This window comes from Acipenser ruthenus, chromosome 9, assembly GCF_902713425.1.
Source record: "Acipenser ruthenus chromosome 9, fAciRut3.2 maternal haplotype, whole genome shotgun sequence".
NCBI classification, from domain to species: domain Eukaryota; kingdom Metazoa; phylum Chordata; class Actinopteri; order Acipenseriformes; family Acipenseridae; genus Acipenser; species Acipenser ruthenus.
The window spans coordinates 23,497,214-23,516,499 of record NC_081197.1 but is presented as its reverse complement, the minus strand read 5'-3'; the positions used below and the strand labels follow the sequence as shown (position 1 = coordinate 23,516,499).

General features: G+C 37.3%; 1 protein-coding gene across 1 annotated transcript in view; it reads right to left on the bottom strand.

Annotated features, from left to right (window-relative positions):
* LOC117406160 (protocadherin-16-like) overlaps positions 1-19,286 on the bottom strand; it is a 198,061-nt gene that overhangs the window by 65,524 nt on the left and 113,251 nt on the right. The window contains exon 3 of the mRNA XM_034010038.3: positions 220-408. Coding sequence (XP_033865929.3) covers positions 220-408 — 189 coding nt within the window. The remainder of the gene's footprint in view (positions 1-219; positions 409-19,286) is intronic.

Sequence of the window (19,286 nt, the reverse complement as noted above, 5' to 3'; positions counted from 1 at the left end):
CGAAAAGTAATTCAAGAACACTGCAGAATTAAAGCAGTGCAACCACAGATGATACACAAATGCCTTTTTAATTACAAGGTAATTACAATTGTATTATTTGCAGTTACAGTATAGTGGTTGTACATTCAGTTAGTATCTTTGTTGGAAATTGAAAAAAATGATTATGTACAGTAATACTGAATGAAGGAATACATGGGTATTATTAGCTCAAAAGCTTACCCCATCCACAGCAGTGACAGTGAAGTCGTAGCTGGAGGGCCCCTGGTCCCGGTCCAGGGTTAAGCTGGTACAAATCTGACCCGTCTCTTTCCCGATGGTGAACTGGGTGGGGACCACGCTGCCGATCCCAGAGCCTATGGAGTAGAATATGGTGCCAAAAGATCCTCCGTCTGCATCTTTTGCCGTCACCTGATCACAAAATAAAATGTATTGTTTTATCTTCTGCTGTCTTCATTTTATTATGACATTTTATACCTGGTGAATGTCACAGTGTACTCTAAGGCGGGGTTTTCAACCTTTTTTTGAAACTGTAACCCTTCTGTTGGGATGTTTCAGCTAAAGTACCCTTTATAATTTTTGCTCTACTGAATGGTACCACAGTTGCAATAAAAGGCAGAATAATCAGATTCACGTGTTTTTTCCCTGTTTATTTAATATATCACAACAGTTTGGGAATGACAGAATACCAAAAAGTTGGCTTCATTCTTAAAACTTAATTACATGTCTTTGGATGCACATAATTAAAAGACATTATTTAGGAATCTCTTTGGAAACACTCTATTCAATTTCTATTTGGCAAAGTTATTATAAATAATACAAAATAGTCTGCAATGTTTATGCTGTTACCATTCACTTCCCATCACAGCATAATTCTGTGTGCCATGTAAAATGTTTACAACATCAGAAACATTAACCTCAGGATAAAACTATAATGACCAACTTTTATTTTATAAAAGCCAGCATAAAAAAGAACATCCAAAGGGTCAAACGTTCTGTCTCTTTGCACTTTCTTTAGACTCTTGTGTTTTCTTCCTTCGTTTTCCTTTTGCAAGTAAGAAATGTATCCATTTCAAACACCGAAAACAAATTCAACCAGCCGCTATACTGACATGCAGCCGTGCCTAATAAAATAAAAACCGTCAAAGTATGAGTATTGTGATTATTATGTATGTTTACCTGAGTATTCATACTTATAAAAAATGCAGAAACATGGTGCTTCACTAATAAGACAAGCTGAAAACAGCAAAGATCATGAGCAGCAGAGCGCTCTCCATAGGCACAATCGCCAAGGCGCCTGCTTCACCCAGCCAAACAGAATGGAAATCCACTCAATGGAAATCGCGCCTGCACACAGGCGGAAAGTGCAGACGTGATAGATTACGTGTTTTTTTGTTTTTTTTTTCCCATCAGCGGTTCACTTTGAGTTGCTAAACAAAAATTAAATAGTTGTTTAGAGATTTAAAATAATAATACTATAAAATTAATTCAAGATCATTATTTTCTTTTAATTTCATAGTCATAGAGAGTACCTTCGTTTTTTTTGTTTTGTTTTTGACGCGTGGTAGACAGTGCCACACTAGCGTGTCTATACCCAAGCATCAATTCCCTTTCCTGGGTAAAAAAAAAAAAAAAAGTACTTTATAACATTCCATTTAGCGTGAAAAATACCCTCCCTCACCCCACTGTTGCTCTTACCTAATACAAAGAAAATATGGCTTTGTTTTGGGAAGACATGGAAAGTGTGACATCAACAGAAGAGATTCGTACTGTACATAAGTTTGAAGATACATTTCCATTTGACTAACTTCTTAAAAAGAGAATTTAGAAAGTCTTCTAAAATACAGAATATTTGTCTTTAATCATCTTTAGTACTATTGAAACATAGATAGACAGTATTATTATTATTATTATTATTATTTATTTCTTAGCAGACGCCCTTATCCAGGGCGACTTACAATCGTAAGCAAAAACATTTCAAGCGTTACAATACAAGTAATACAATAAGAGCAAGAAATACAATAACTTTTGTTCAAGTAAAGTACAAGTTTGACAAACCACAATTCAATAATACAGCAGGTAATAGTGATAGTTACATCAGGATATGATTAAATAGTGATAGTTACATCAGGATGTGATTAAATACAAAGTACTACAGGTTAAACACTTGGCAGATTACAGTATTCTGAAGTACAGGATTAAATGCAGTAAAATAGGGGCTGATAAGAGCAAAATAAAGCACATTTACATGAAGGGTGATAGTGTCCCAGGATACAAACAGAGGAGTTCTACAGGTGCTCTTTGAAGAGGTGAGTCTTAAGGAGGCGCCGGAATGTGGTCAGGGACTGGGCAGTCCTGACATCTGTAGGAAGGTCATTCCACCACTGCGGAGCAAGGGTGGAGAAGGAGCGGGCTTTGGAGGCAGGGGAGCGTAGCGGTGGTAGAGCTAGTCTTCTAGTGCAGGCGGAGCGGAGAGGTCGAGTGGGGGTGTAGGGAGAGATGAGGGTCTGGAGGTAGCTGGGTGCAGACTGGTCAAGGCATCTGTAGGCTAGTACAAGAGTCTTGAACTGGATGCGAGCGGTGAGTTAATCTGTATTTTTTATGTTCGTGTTTGTGTGTCGTACTTGTCAACATTGACTTTTCAAAATACGGGAGCTTTTGTAAACTGAAGTCTCATACCTGTCAACTTTTGAAAATAGGGGGGGGGGGGGGGGGGGGTTGCAGGTGTGTGGCTAAGTAAGTATGTGAACTTGCCTCTGCCTCAGGACTCCCCTGGGTCCTAAACCCTACTATGTACAAACGGAGATTGCAGTAATCACACACTTGCCATGAATTTTGTACACATTAAAGGTTTGCTGACATAAGGGGGTTTAACAATAGAATACAAAGGTGACTACATTTTAGTCAGAAGTCTAAAGTTACACTTTTTCTTAGACGGCTAGATTATTGTCATGATTTTCAACAATGACTTTGGCAAACTGACGTTTGCAGACAAGTCTTCTATTTATATCAGTGACGGCTAATTTATCTCATAGGTTCTAATTGGATTTATACGTCTAAAGGTAAATGTGATTGTCAGAGATTTAGACTCTAGTCAGACCTCCATCTGCTCAAATTATTTAGTCGTATTATAATTAGGACTCTGATTTTCGGTTTTAACCGATAAAACACCGCCGATACAAAAAAATTAAATCGGTGGATAGCCAATAAACACCGGAAAAACTGTGGAAATGGTTAATCAAGACACGTTAACTTTACCCTATTCCCATTAAAAAATAAAACCTACTACAAAAATAATAATAAATACATTTCCCAGTGCAGCTGGGCAATGTCCCGCCTTCCTGACTTGTATCTATCATTGATTCGTTCTCAATACTTTAAACCCACCCCAACTACTGAATGACAGCACATACCTACATTTCTACTGGAGACTCCGCTGGCGAGATTCAAAACGAGATTACAATCAGGATGGAGGCTTGTTAGCGGGATTTCAAGCTGTATTACAGTTAAACTACGGAGGATTTGAAACAAAATTGTGGCGAAATGTACAAAAATGCCTACACACAAAACCCCCAGAAGAATGCTGTGCTGTGACCGTAGGGATTTTGTTGTAGAAGACAGAAATGGAAAGAAGGTACAACTTAAGTGTGCAAGTACTGTCAAATTACTACTATACATATTTTGACAGGAAAAAAAAACAACAAAAAAAAAAAAACGCCCAAGCATTTTGGAAAGTAACCGAAAACACTAATTTCTTATAGTATATAAAAAACGAAAGCCCCGAAAAAACAATTTACATAAAACTCGAAAATAGCTAAAAAAAAAAAAACCAAAAAAAACACCAAAAAATAGAATTAATAAAACCTGAAAAACAGAAGCCCTAAGTATAATGTACGCAACTCAACGGGAACTGAAGTATTTCGTCTATAGTTAGATGGCGGCTACCTGTTACCTATTTGAAAATAGATCTATGCGCGTCTTTATTGCACACAATGATAAGCAGCAATGAGGCTGGGACGTCTGGTACAGCATCCAAAAAAAGCAGCTAACAGAAAACCAAACTTCACAAAAGAAGAAAATGAAGTATTAGTTGATGAAATTCTTGAAATATATCAATCATGCGGAACAGACACAAATATTACAAACCAGAGCTGGGAAACTGTGTTACAAAAGATAAATGCGGTTTACCAGCCAAAACAAAATAGTGAACAAATAAAATAAAAGAGATGGAGAGGCTTTAGGCGAAATGCGAAATACAAAGCAGCTCAAATAGCCTCATCTACCAAAAAAAAAAACGGGCGGTGGACCCACTCTGACTATTATATATCTTTGACCCGAAGAAAAAGCCCTTGGTAGGCTACTATTCCTCGTATCAATTTGGAAGGAACTGCCGGAGCAGATTGCCGAAACACAAAATTAAAGTGGTAATCTAAGTTAAATGTCCACAAAATGAATCAGATGAATCAATGTATATCCTCCCATTACTCTTTGTGTCAGTAGGCTATTCGTTTTTAAATAAACACGCATTTGTGCTGCGATAACGTAATGTTTAGTAGAAAGTAACACAAATGAATGAGCTGACTATTAATCATTGGATTTACATGTCAGATCCATCTTGCTTAGCAATAATCCACTAAATAAAACAAAAGTAAATAACCGTGATAAAGTTGGCTTGATATACATACAATGGCATCTCATAGACGCATATAGTAATCCGACACGAATGTAGTAAACTTCATATTCAAAACTAAAACAACTTTAATTTAAAGATGACCCATTGTGAATTACTTCACAACCTCAGTGAATTATATTCACTTTACTGATACGTTATTTACACTCCATTGTAGGCTATTCATTTATCAAGTGTACGGTTTTATTTATTTGCTGTGGACCAATGTATTTGATGCTTTTTTATTTTGGTATTGTGTGTAGATAGATGTTTATGAAAACGAGTTAACTTCTGTGTAAACTCAAAACTATCCGCAGATCTTAAACAATGTATCGGTTTAGTTGCCTAGGTATGAGCGAGCTAACAAGTTTGAAACATTGTAAATGAAGTGAAGTGCTTTACTGAACAGCCTATGAAAAGAATGAGAACACTAACAGAACTAGTTTATGAGACCTCTTTATTATTTATTCTAAGGATTTTGTGAAGTCTGATCACTCTGATTCTTTACAAAGTAACTGTAACGGCTGTGTTTTTAACAATGCTATTACCTAATGTTGAGAACCAGAAACCCTCTCCGTGGTGCCGTAGAAAACCACTACAGATTAAATAAAGGTTGTAAATAAAAAATTAAAATGTTTGAAAAGTGTAGCTGTTGTGGATGGAAATACCAAGCCACGAATGTCATCTGTGTTGTGTCATATAGGGATAGTAGTATATTTTTCACAAATTATTTGTACAATTCACAGATAAAACTGAGAAAGAATTCACAATTGGTCCTCTTACGCGACAGTTGGTTTGAAAGGTCAAATGCAGAAGGTGGCGAATATGAAACGAATCTCGAACTTCAAGCTAACTACCACGGACTACCGTCCTGCCATAGTTATGGTTGCAATGTTCTTTCCATTATAAGCCCCTATTTTATGCAGCTCCAAAAGTGGGATTAAGTTTTAAATACTTTTAAAAACGATTGTTACGCATGCGCAGTTGTACGATTTGGTAACAGTTTTTGTGTAGTTCTGACTGGACTTGTAACAATACAATCACTTAGGAATGCTCTCCAGTTTGAACTACAGCTCCCAGAATGCACACCGAACGGCTGATTGTAGCTAACATTTCAAGCTTTTCACAAGAGTAACAAAGCATCATATTGTACTGTACAGAGTAAGTAAATAAATAATAAAAACCGTGTCAGTCAGTGATAGAAGGTGAACGAGTATTTACAGTGGCTCTCAAAAGTATTCACCCCCCTTGGACTTTTCCACATTTTATTGTGTTACAACATGGAATCAAAATGGATTTAATTAGGAGAATTAGGACCATAATGTCAAAGTGAAAAATAAAATCTACAAATTGTTCTAAATTAATTATAAATACAAAACAGAAAATAATTGATTGCATAATTATTCACCCCCTTGAGTCGATATTTGGTAGAGGCACCTTTGGCAGCAATTACAGCTATGAGTCTATTTGGATAAGTCTCTACCAGCTTTGCACATCTGGACACTGCATTTTTGCCCATTCTTCTTTGCAATATTGCTCAAGCTCCATCAAGCTGGATGGGGACCTTTGGTGAACGGCAATTTTCAACTCTTTCCATATATTCTCAATTGGATTGAGGTCCGAGCTTTGACTGGGCACTCCAGGACATTGACCTTTTTGTTTTTAAGCCACTCCAGTGTGGCTTTGGCTGTATGTTTGGGGTCATTGTCCTGCTGGAAGATGAATCTTCTCCCAAGTCCCAGGTCTCTTGCAGACTTCAGCAGGTTTTCCTCCAGGATTTCTCTGTACTTTGCTGCATACATTTTGCCCTCTATCTTCACGAGCTTTCCAGGCCCTGACACAGAGAAGCATCCCCATAGCATGATGCTGCCACCACCATGCTTCACGGTAGGGATGGTGTTCTCAGGATGATGTGCGGTTTTAGGCTTGCGCCAAACATAGCGCTTAGCGTTGAGGCCAAAAAGCTTTATTTTGTCTCATCAGAGCATAGAATCTTCTTCCACTTGGTCTCAGAGTCTCCCACATGCCTTCTGGCACTACTCTAGCTGAGATTTGATGTGAGTTTTTTTCAACAATGGCTTTCTTTTTGCCACTCTCCCATAAAGGCCAGTTTTGTGAAGCACCTGGGCTATTGTTGCCGTATGCACAGTGTCTCCCAGCTCAGCCGTGGAAGACTGTAACTACTTTAGAGTTGCCATAGGCCTCTTGGTGGCCTCCCTGACTAGTGCCCTTCTCGCCCGGATACTCAGTTTTTGAGGACAGCCTGTTCTAGACAGATTCACAGTTGTGCCATATTCGCTCTATTTCTTAATAATGGACTTTACGGTTCTCTGGGGGATATTCAGTGTCTTGGAAATGTTCTTATATCCTACCCCTGATTGGTGCTTTTGAAGAACCTTATTCCGGATTTGCTTTGAATGTTCCTTCGTCTTCATGATGTAGTTTTTGTTAGGAAATGTACTAACCAACTGTGGGACCTCCCAGAGACAAGTGTATTTAACCTGAAATCATGTGAAACACCTTAATTGCACATAGGTGGACTCCATTCAACTAATTATGTGACTTCTAAAGACAATTGGTTGCACCAGAGCTTATTTAGGTGTGTCATAGCAAAGTGGGTGAATACTTATGCAATCAATTATTTTCTGTTTTATATTTGTAATTAATTTAGAACAATTTGTAGATTTTATTTTTCACTTTGACATTATGGACTTTTTTTGTGTTGATCAGTGGCAAAAACTCCTAATTAAATCCATTTTGATTCCATGTTGTAACACAATAAAATGTGGAAAAGTCCAAGGGGGTGAATACTTTTGAGAGCCACTGTAAAACCTACTTGTACACTTAGGCTGAGAGACTGTGTGCCAGAGCAGCTATAAATAATGGCGAAACATTTCAAATAATAAGAAAGTTTACAAATGAGAGGAGGCCATTCGGCCCATCTTGCTCGTTTGGTTGTTAGTAGTTTATTAATCCCAGCATCTCATCAAGCAGCTTCTTCATCCCAGGGTGTTAGCTTCAGCAACATTACTGTGGAGTTGGTTCCAGACCCTCACAATTATCTGTGTAAAAAAGTGCCTCCTATTTTCTGTTCTGAATGCCCCTTTATCTAATCTCCATTTGTGACCCCTGGTCTTTGTTTCTTTTTTCAGGTTGAAAAAGTCCCCTGGGTCGACATTGTCTATACCTTTTAGGATTTTGAATGCTTAAATCAGATCACCGCATAGTCTTCTTTGTTCAAGACTGAATAGATTCAATTATTTTAGCCTGTCTGCATACGACATGCCTTTTATTGAGAACATTTCATTTCTGGTGACGTCATTCAGTAGTTGACTGCTATTGGTTGAGTGCTCTGGGAGAAGTCTGGAAGCACCGCTCCTAAACGCAACACGACATAACGCCTTTGTGTGTGGGGGTAAATAGAAACCCATTATATCAAAAAGGGACGCTAGCTGAAGCAACACAACACGCTGGTGTGTCCAGTGCCTTTAGAAGTATCCCCAGGGGTACGCATAGCCCCGGTTGAAAACCACTGCTTAAGGGGTTTATTTAAAACATAATTTTTTTTTTTCAAAATCACTATAATTATGTATATCTTAATACATAATATCTGTATTTGGAACTTAACAGAAACTTTTAAATACTCCATAGGAATATTCTTAGGTAACAATTAGTGATGACAGTGTCATCTAATAGAACTCTTTTTTCTATTATTTGAATGATTTGAATGGACTGAGGAAAGTTGTTCAGTCCCATCACTTAGGATTCTCCAGACTGCTCAAAGCAGCTCAAAGAGGTAAAGGTAGATGTAGGGAACCATGATAACTTAGTATTGGAGCAACAAAATCCAAGCACCATAAAATAGTAAGGGAAATGTAAAAAAAGAAATGAAGCTGACATTTGAAGCTCTATAGTTAACTGCAATTCTACAATACATGTATTTTGAGTTTTAGATAGATAATTAGGGCTCTATGAAATCTGCGTTAACGAGAACATGGATGGAATCCCAGAATCAAAAGAATAATGTGGAGTCTAGTGCTGTATGGGAAAAAAAAGCACTTGACAGTAGAGCAATATTTGATGTGAAAATGTGAAACTTTTGTACTATACAGGGCAGGCAGTCATAGCTACCGTGCTGCAGGGTGGACATTAACTACATTGCTAGTCGTTGCTGTTTTTTTTCCCCACTACACTGCAGGCCAAGTTACCTCACTAATTTGATGGAATGTCAAAAAGGCCCTTACTGGAAAATCCTCAGCTAAAAACCTTAGTAGACGTGTTAAGTGAGCAGAAAACTGCAGCACTTCTGCAAGGATTGATTATTTTCTGTTAATTAACTTATTACTATTCATGTGTTAAAATTATGCAGTGAGACTGTCACCGGAACAGACTCTGAGGACCTTACTGGATATACTTACTGTGTGCTACTTGAAAAAAGTGAGAAACAAAAAAGTGTTAATTTTACATAATTGCAGAAAGTTTTTTTGAAATTGTTAGTGTCTTTTCTGTCGAATCATCATTTTTACCATTGCAATCCAATTCTGAATAAAGATGTTGCACATAATTGTTAGGCTACTTAATTGTTATTACTGTACAAAACAATTTTCATTTAAAACAATGGAAACACAAATAATTTTTGTGTTTTAAATTAGAAAATACAAATAAATAAAACAAATTTTATAGGGCCCTAGATAATCAATTATATTTCATATGACAACAAATCTCCAATATTAAGCTCAGATTGTATTTTAAATTTCATTTTGTTTGTCTATGAAATACTGCCAAATCCACTGAACCACCTGGGCCTCTCTGACAAGGAGACATTTAAAAGAAAAGAAAAAGCTGGATGACTTTCACAGAACCTGGGTTTGTAAAGCAGCGGGACGGCTGCCAGTTAGATTGCATTAAGCGGAGTGTGTTTACGAGAACGAGTGACAAGACGATATATGTTTATGGATGGGTGTGTTTAATATATTAGTGATGGTTGCACTGCTCCCCTGTGACAGAGCTTGCGGACGCTGGAAGACATTTCCAGGGATCCTTGGCTCCACACACGTCAGCCGACAAATGAACTCAATTACAGTTGGTCCGAGGCGAGAGAATGCAAATAAACCAATCAGGACGTGATGCTGGAAACTCCGTGAGATAATCGTTTACAAGTGTTGGCTTTGACTCTGGAGGGGGGGGGGGGGGGGGGGCATGACACACAGAACATTCTCTATTTAACCCCTTCCTTCCCATCAGCCACTTTTTTGGCTTTTTCACATAACAAAATAAAACCACAGAGAACTGGAATGAGCTTTGACTGCACAACAGTATAACTGCAGTAAGAATTCTAACCTAGTGACTCCAAATATTGCAGTGCAGTCCGCCTCATTCTAGTGTGCAATTAAAGCGCAGTCTAACAAAACAACAGTTGAATGTACCTCGGGTATTTCCCAAGATTGGACAAATTGGAAACTAGTTTGCTGTAAGTTCACTGGCTATGAGAGTGAGAGCGCTTGGAAACCTTCTTTTGACCATGGCCTAGAAAGGAAAAGACAGTAACATATAGTGACAGACACTACAGAGAAACAGTTACAAAATAATTGCAGAATTATTATTGTTATATTTTAAAATCAAATCACCGAGAAATTGATCGAGAAGCAAATTACTGTAATTGCCTCAGAGAAATCAATTAAACCAAATAAATCCATGAAGCACTCAGTACTTTGTTAGCAAATTCCAATTCTAGTGAGATGCAAAAATGGGTCAGAATATTCTGTTGCCATGTGTGGCAGGGCAGAAGCCTGCAGTGGAATAATTGATTAGGTTTTGGGGGGTAGCCTAGCCTGATGGTGAAAGAGTGGTTTTGTGGTGCGTGACTTGCTGTGTTTAACCTTTTATTTTGGCCCTTGTGCCTTTGTTTATTTGTTATTGTGTTTTGTTATTTGTAAATAAACGCGTGCATTAGCATTTTCACTACAGCTTTCCAGCCTCTGAGTCTCCTTCCTGTCGGTACCAGCCTGGGCCATGACGCTATCCTGCTACACCATGCCATATACTATAACAAATAAAATACATCTCAACTGGATATCAAAGGCCTAAAAGATGTTTAACAGTACATGTCATTGGTCATAACCATGTTTGCCCCGAGACAGCCACTGGGTGATCAGAATAACAATGATGCATTTGATTTGTCTTGATAAACAAGGATTCAATCAAAAAATACAAAGCTGATTTAGGAGGCAGCAGCATTTTTCTCTGTTCAATCAAATTTTAATAAGGCCTTTAATTCAATACAAATATATTGCCTACCACCCCTCTTGAAAATCAGATAATGCCGCTCTGTATTTTTTTAATTAATCTACCATATAGTTTTGAGGAACATTCGGTCATGTCCATAACCCGTGAGTAAAACAGACCCTATGGATTAAAGACAGCATAGGGTTGAACATATGCTCCATGAAAGCTGGACAACTTAAAAACAGGCAACTGTGGAGTCTCAAAGGGTTCAGCAGACCTAGATTGAAAACGAATGCTCCCCCACCAGTCTCTAATATAAACATTTCATCTCAATCAATGGCACAGAAACGGCAGCCCAGAACAGCCCTGCATAAAAGCCTTTTGAATTGAAATAAAAATCGAAATCATTTTCCATTTTAGCTACAAAAAGGCACGAAATGTTTATTTTTCTGGGCACACAGCTTTCATAAAACCTTGGAACTCGGACAACACATATATTAAATATTTTTTATCTGAAATTCCGGTAAAGGGGTGTCTGTACTAGAGATTGAAACCTGCCTGTCAGTCTGTCCGCAGCGCAGGTAAAACAGAGCGGAGCAGGGATGACATTAGGGAGCTGAGTGAGTGGGCTTCAAATATGGGGGCTATTTTACAGTGAGCTATAGAGGGGAAAGGTTGAGAGAATGTTGGGGGTTCCGTTACAGTGGGATAAAGTATAGAGCGGTACAAATTTTTTGAGGGGTACAGATTAAGGGAGAATTTGGAAGATCAGTTGAAGTGTTACAATGAAATTCCAAGCAGCAGGCCTGTAGAAAAATATTTGGCATCTGTTTATGAGTGAGTTCATCTTGAGTGCAGTACGCTCACACCTCCTTTGTTGCCATTTCAATTTGACACCGAATAAGCCTTCAATAGAAATATTAAGACAGAAAACTGAGCCTGTTTCACTGCTGGCTCCAAGAAAACTGGGTGCGGGTATGACGTTGATCTGCAAGGGCACCTTCTATGGGGCACCTTCTAAGGGCACGATTCTATGGGTTGAATCAAACATATATACAGATATACAGTTGTCGTCAAACATTTACATACCCTCTATTTGCAACAATGTTATTGCCCAATGTATTAAGTGTTATAAATAATGTTTGTTAACCTATACTTACACAGCAATCAGTACGTTTACATGACAAAGCATTTTCCGAAAACTGAATCAGAAAACTGATTTTCTTAAAACGTCACTTTTCTGTTGATTAACGATGATTAATGATAGAGAATCTAATTATAATTCAACTGTATACGTGGATTGAAGCTTTCGGAAAACGCAGGATATTTTCACATGCAAAGTACTGTAGTAGCCGAAGTATGATTTGAACAGACCAATCCAATAACTCAAGTGCTTTATCGTAGTGTCAGGTTTTAAATTCAAAGATTACTATCCTATACCTCTATTCAGATTCTCCACAATGTGCAATCAACCTTTCCAACAGCTCATCCTGTTCAATATTACCAGTTTCTTTTGCACACATTATTTTAAATTCTCACATTTGCTGCTTCAGTATGGGCTATTAGAACATAAGAACATAAGAAAGTTTACAAACGAGAGGAGGCCATTCAACCCATCTTGCTCGTTTGGTTGTTAGTAGCTTATTGATCCCAGAATCTCATCAGCAGCTTCTTGAAGGATCCCAGGGTGTCAGCTTCAACAACATTACTGGGGAATTGGTTCCATACCCTCACAATTCTCTGTGTAAAAAAGTGCCTCCTATTTTCTGTTCTGAATGACCCTTTATCTAATCTCCATTTGTGACCCCTGGTCCTTGTTTCTTTTTTCAGGTCAAAAAAGTCCCCTGATGTCTAGATGAAGACATTTCTGTGTCAACATAAACTCCTAGGTTTTTTCATAGATCCCTTCTTCAATTTCAGTATTTCCCATATGATATTTATAATGCACATTTTTATTACCTGCGTGCAGTACTTTACACTTTTCTCTATTAAATGTCATTTGCCATGTGTCTGCCCAGTTCTGAATGCTGTCTAGATCATTTTGAATGACCTGTGCTGCTGCAACAGTGTTTGCCACTCCTCCTATTAACAAATACATACAGGCTTTAACAAATGTTTTACTTTATCTCTAACTAGACAAATGGATGCATGCAGACTGACTACAGATTATTATTACTTTCTCTGTTTTCTAAAACCACGTGCAGGAGAAAAGGGTCAAAGTGTGCACATGCTATTTTAGTTTTTCGAAAAGTGTGTTTACATGATATACATTTTGTTAGTTTTTGGAATCTAATCGGAAATTTCTAGATGCTGTTTTCCGAAAACTGACTTTAGGAATATTCCGATACATTTTCCGAAAACTGTGTTTACATGACTTTTGATATCGGAATAAGTTTTCTGAAAACTTAGTTTTATCTACCCAGCTTAATTCACCATTGCTGAATTATCAAACAGAAAATTATATTTAAGATTCTTTAATATTGACTTAATTTATGTTATTATTATTCATTAAATTCACGTGCAATTTGAACCTTAACACCCGTTTATTGTATTTTTTTATCACAGATAATATCCAATTATTATAAAAAATAATAGATGTTCTTCAGTGAGTTACAGGAAAATAATTCCATCTCTGGTTTCTATGACAGAATTATTTTCCTGTAACTCACTGATGACCATCTATTATTCTCTCTCTCTCTCTCTCTCTCTCTTTCTCTCTCTCTCTATATATATGTACAGTTGTAGTTTACATACCCCAATGGAAATTTAGAATTTCTAGAAATTTCTCAAAAACAAAGAATTTTAAGAAAAATCTTTTGTAGCAAAAATGCAAATTCAAAAGTATTCATACCCTTTGATGGTATGACATTATTGTCTACAAGGGGCTAGAAATTTCAATGTAATAATGCAGAACCTAATTCTAGAAAAGTCTAGAAAATGCTGGATTGTAGGTGAACTGTTAGAGGGTATAAAAGGGTTAGGCATAGAATTGTTGTCATTACCAATACGTCAATATGGGAAAAAGTAAAGAGCTATCTGAAGACCTTAGGCAGAATATTATTTATTGTCATAAAGCTGGAGAAGGATACAAGAAGATTTCCAAGCATTTGAGTATCCCAATTTCAACTGTTGATTCTATTATCAAGAAGCACAAGACTCATGGTACTGTCACAATTCTCACTCGGTCTGGAAAAAAGAAGGCTTCTTTTACCAAGAACAAGTAGAAGAAGGTATTCAAAGTGAATTGGCTGCAAGTGGGACTGGGGTTTCTATTTCAACCACAGGTCGAGTATTGCATGGTGAAGGTCTCAATGATCGCAGGCCAAGGAAAAAGCCACTCTTATGAAAAAGTCATGTTTGCATTTGAATGATGGATATGAGTTCTGGTCAAAGATTTTGTGGAGTGATGTTTGGAGACAGTCTGGTGAGGTGTACAAGGAAAAGAACACCATACCTACCGTCAATCATGGAGATGGGAATATCCTTCTAAAGGGCTGTTTTCCTCTACTTCCCAAACTTTTTTTGCTGCGCCCCCTCCAGAGATTTTATTTTTCCTGTGCCCCCCCCCCTTCTAGCAAACAGTACAATATTTATAAAAATATGATTTTCCTAAAATAACATATTGTAACGTTGCGTGTAAAATGAAAGCAGGCTCCACACAGGCAGTAGCTTTGTGCTTGAATTCAGCAGTTTATTAGCACAGGACAAATAAACAATTAAAGACCACACCAAACAAAATAAATAAAACCGCTCTCTGTGCTAAATTAAGACACACACTCCTGTTTATCTCTTTGCATTAAACCGCACCCTCCATCCTCCTTCATCCATCCCAGGCATGCCATTCGGACCCCAATATCCCGCCAGCATTTGAGGGGTACAAATGCATGTCCAGGATTGGTGAACACGGATAGACTGGCAACCAACACCCGATCCCCCCCCTGGTTTTACTAGTAGTAACGCCCTTAGTGCTACGAACATTGAATTTTCAATTTGTTTATGCTTGTGAAATAAGGTATACTGTATTAACAATACTACAATAATAATATAATACAATCAGTTTAATTGAGGGTGTTTTGCTGTGAAACAACTAAATGAGCTTTTAAATCCCCCCAAGTCCTAAAAGCAGAATAAAGAAGGAGAAAACGAGGGTGCAACATTTTAATAAGTGACAAGTCTTTATTAATGTTCATGCAATTACGAATAGTAATTGTAATGTTTTTCCAGCTTAATTTTTATTATAACTATTTTCATTTGTCTGTTTTCTACATTCAGCATGCAGTAAAACCTGTAAATTAAAACTAAACACTAGACCCCTTCTATAAATAAACTGCAGGTGTAGAGCGAACCAGAATCTCATGGGACTGAAATGTCTCGCTTAAACAGTACCCAACTTCTTGAAAATGATGTGATGTTTATACAGGCTATATATATATGTGACTTTGGTTCTTGTTTATTACATTACACATAACAAACAGTGAGTTTTTTCCCCTTCACTTTACAACGCTATTTCCACATTTTATTTGAAGTGTTTAAAGTTAAATTTCAGTTTTCGTTTGCTTGTTCAGCTACAAAAAGGCACAGGTAAACCTCATGTTATTACTTTATGAAAACGTGTCTATGGCCACTCTTTACTGTGAAGAAACGGCAATGGCAAGGAATGAAAAAAAATTTAAAAATAAAATGCGTTGTCAACTTTTACGTACTATTTTTTCGTGAATAAACAAAACAATGTTTAACTTGAACTGCTATTTGGCACCCTTTGTTTTGTAGTTAATTCACTGGGGTAAAGTAAGTCCTACACAACTTATTCTTTACTCCTGGGATATTTTTCTATTTTAACGTGTTACGTGCTGTAAGGTCTTGCTGTAAAATAAAGGTACACACACGGGGGCCACGCCCCCTGCTGCTATGCTGTCTTTGCCTGCATTTAGTGCAATATAATGACTTGTATTACTTTTTGAAAAACAAACAAAGTCCTCAGAATTTGAATGAACTGGAACAATTTTGCACTGAAGAATGGTCAAAAATCACTAAAGAATCATGCCAAAAGCTCATTGACAAATATCCTAATCATTTAAAAGAGGTTATTATTGCTAAAGGTGCCTCAACTAGCTATTAATTTCATTTTCCTTATCAGGGTATGAATGCTTTTGAATTAGCATTTTTTGAGTTTTGCAAAAATATTGCTGAAATAAATAATTGTAAACATCTATTTCTTTTAATAAGTTTTTTCCTCATCCAAAAAAGCAAAACTTTTTTCCTATAATTGTTTGTTTTCAAGACATTTCTAGAAATTATAAATTTCTTCTGGGGTGTGTAAACTTTTGACTACAACTGTTCCGCGGTATATCGATACCTACGGTATATCATGATACCAAAAACGTACGATACCGAAAATAGGGGTAACATAAAAATATCAAAGTATCACGGTTTTTCGATACCAGGGTTCTTTTTTTGTGCTTTAAAACAAAATTAGATCGCCACCCTGATCTCTTTGCTTAAGTTTCCTTTGACTGTAGTTTCTTCCGTTCTTTTAGTTTAAGTGAATTCCAGTTCATATTACTAACACATAAAACAGGAATGCGCTGGAAGCTGATCAAAAGGGAGTTCATTGATGCTTGTTTACTTCGTCATTACAGTGCATTTACTAGAAAGTGCAAAAATAAAATTTGCCGACATGTGTCATTAAAACTCTACCTCATGTCAAATGTTACCGATGTTTTTATATTCTTTCTATGAATTTTTGTGCATGTAATGTGATAGCTGTGAAACTCCTGTGTTTTGAATTGCATGCATGAGCAGTGGAAAGACCAGGATGAATACAGACTTCATTGTCAGCACATCAGTTTCCCTACAGATAACAGGATCAATGTGACGCTTCACCTGCAGAGGTTCCGAGTTCCATGCAGACGGCTACAGGTTCAGCAATGAAAAGTACTTGCAGTTTATTATAGTAAGTATAGTGGTAGTCTTGTCTAATTTACTTTCTTTGCAAGATTTTTAACAACAAAAAGAGCATGATGGGCCGAATGGCCTCCTCTCGCTGGTAAAATCTCTTATGTTCTTATTTAATGTGCATTTTTAGGGCAACATCTGGCCTAGTTATAAAAAGTCTGCTTCAAGGAAAGTATATCTGTGTTATTTTATTATCTATAAGAATTAAGAGATTCCTTGTAATTGGAGTATTTAGTGTTGCTCTTTCTTACCAGTTTTATTTGAATTGTATAGTCAGTGACAATGACCTTTGAATACACTGGAACTTGTTTTCAGCAGTGTATGTGAATGTGTGTGTGTGTGTGTGTGTGTGTGTGTGTGTGTGTGTATATATATATATATATATATATATATATACAGACGTGCTCAAATTTGTTGGTACCCTTACAGCTCATTGAAATAATGCTTCATTCCTCCTGAAAAGTGATGAAATTAAAAGCTATTTTATCATGTATACTTGCATGCCTTTGGTATGTCATAGAATAAAGCAAAGAAGCTGTGAAAAGAGATGAATTATTGCTTATTCTACAAAAGATATTCTAAAATGGCCTGGACACATTTGTTGGTACCCCTTAGAAAAGATAATAAATAATTGGATTATAGTGATATTTCAAACTAATTAGTTTCTTTAATTAGTATCACACATGTCTCCAATCTTGTAATCAGTCATTCAGCCTATTTAAATGGAGAAAAGTAGTCACTGTGCTGTTTGGTATCATTGTGTGCACCACACTGAACATGGACCAGAGAAAGCAAAGGAGAGAGTTGTCTGAGGAGATCAGAAAGAAAATAATAGACAAGCATGGTAAAGGTAAAGGCTACAAGACCATCTCCAAGCAGCTTGATGTTCCTGTGACAACAGTTGCAAATATTATTAAGAAGTTTAAGGTCCATGGAACTGTAGCCAACCTCCCTGGGCGCGGCCGCCAGAGGAAAATTGACCCCAGATTGAACAGAAGGATAGTGCGAATGGTAGAAAAAGAACCAAGGATAACTGCCAAAGAGATACAAGCTGAACTCCAAGGTGAAGGTACGTCATTTTCTGATCGCACCATCCGTCGCTTTTTGAGTGAAAGTGGGCTCATGGAAGAAGACCCAGGAGGACTCCAGTTTTGAAAGAAAAACATAAAAAAGCCAGACTGGAATTTGCTAAAATGTATATTGACAAGCCACAATCCTTCTGGGAGAATGTCCTTTGGACAGATGAGTAAAAACTACAGTGAAACATGGAGGAGACTCGGTTATGTTTTGGGGCTGCTTTGCTGCGCCTGGCACAGGGTGCCTTGAATCTGTGCAGGGCACAATGAAATCTCAAGACTATCAAGGTATTCTGGAGCGAAACGTACTGCCCAGTGTCAGAAAGCTCTGTCTCAGTCGCAGGTCATGGGTCCTCCAACAGGATAATGACCCAAAACACACAGCTAAAAGCACCCAAGAATGGATAAGAACAAAACATTGGACTATTCTGAAGTGGCCTTCTATGAGTCCTGATCTGAATCCTATCGAACATCTATGGAAAGAGCTGAAACTTGCAGTCTGGAGAAGGCACCCATCAAACCTGTGACAGCTGGAGCAATTTGCTCAGGAAGAGTGGGCCAAACTACCTGTTAACAGGTGCAGAAGTCTCATTGAGAGCTACAGAAAACGTTTGATTGCAGTGATTGCCTCTAAAGGTTGTGCAACAAAATATTAGGTTAGCGGTCCCATCATTTTTGTCCATGCCATTTACATTTGTTTTATTATTTACAATATTATGTTGAATAAAAAATCAAAAGCAAAGTCTGATTTCTATTAAATATGGAATAAACAATGGTGGATGCCAATTACTTTTGTCAGTTTCAAGTTATTTCAGAGAAAATTGTGCATTCTTCGTTTTTTGTGGAGGGGTACCAACAAATTTGAGCACGTCTGTATATATATATATATATATATATAATTTAAACAGCAAGCATTCCACCATGCTGTAGCATTATTAACTGTGCATTAGCCTCTTATGCACTTTGCAGTTGCAAAAAAAGGAATTTGGCAGCCACTTAACATGTAATGGACATAAGATCCAAAGTATTGCGATAGTATTGAATATCACAATACTGTACATTAGGGGTGAGACGATACACCAAGGTCACGATACGATACGTATCACGATACACAAGCCACAATACGTATCGTATCACGATACTTATGAAAAACTCATCTCTGCTTGACGGACTTGAAAATATTTCAGATCTATACACAGATTCAGTTGAAAATCAATTATGTGTATTTACCACTAAGTAGTGTAGCACTTGTTTGAGTTTAAAGACAAAGCAGTATGTCAGCTAGAGTTTCTGGGGTATCAGATTTAACTTAATTAACCAAATCTCCTGACCACATTTTTGAGAGAGGAAAAAAATATTAAGCA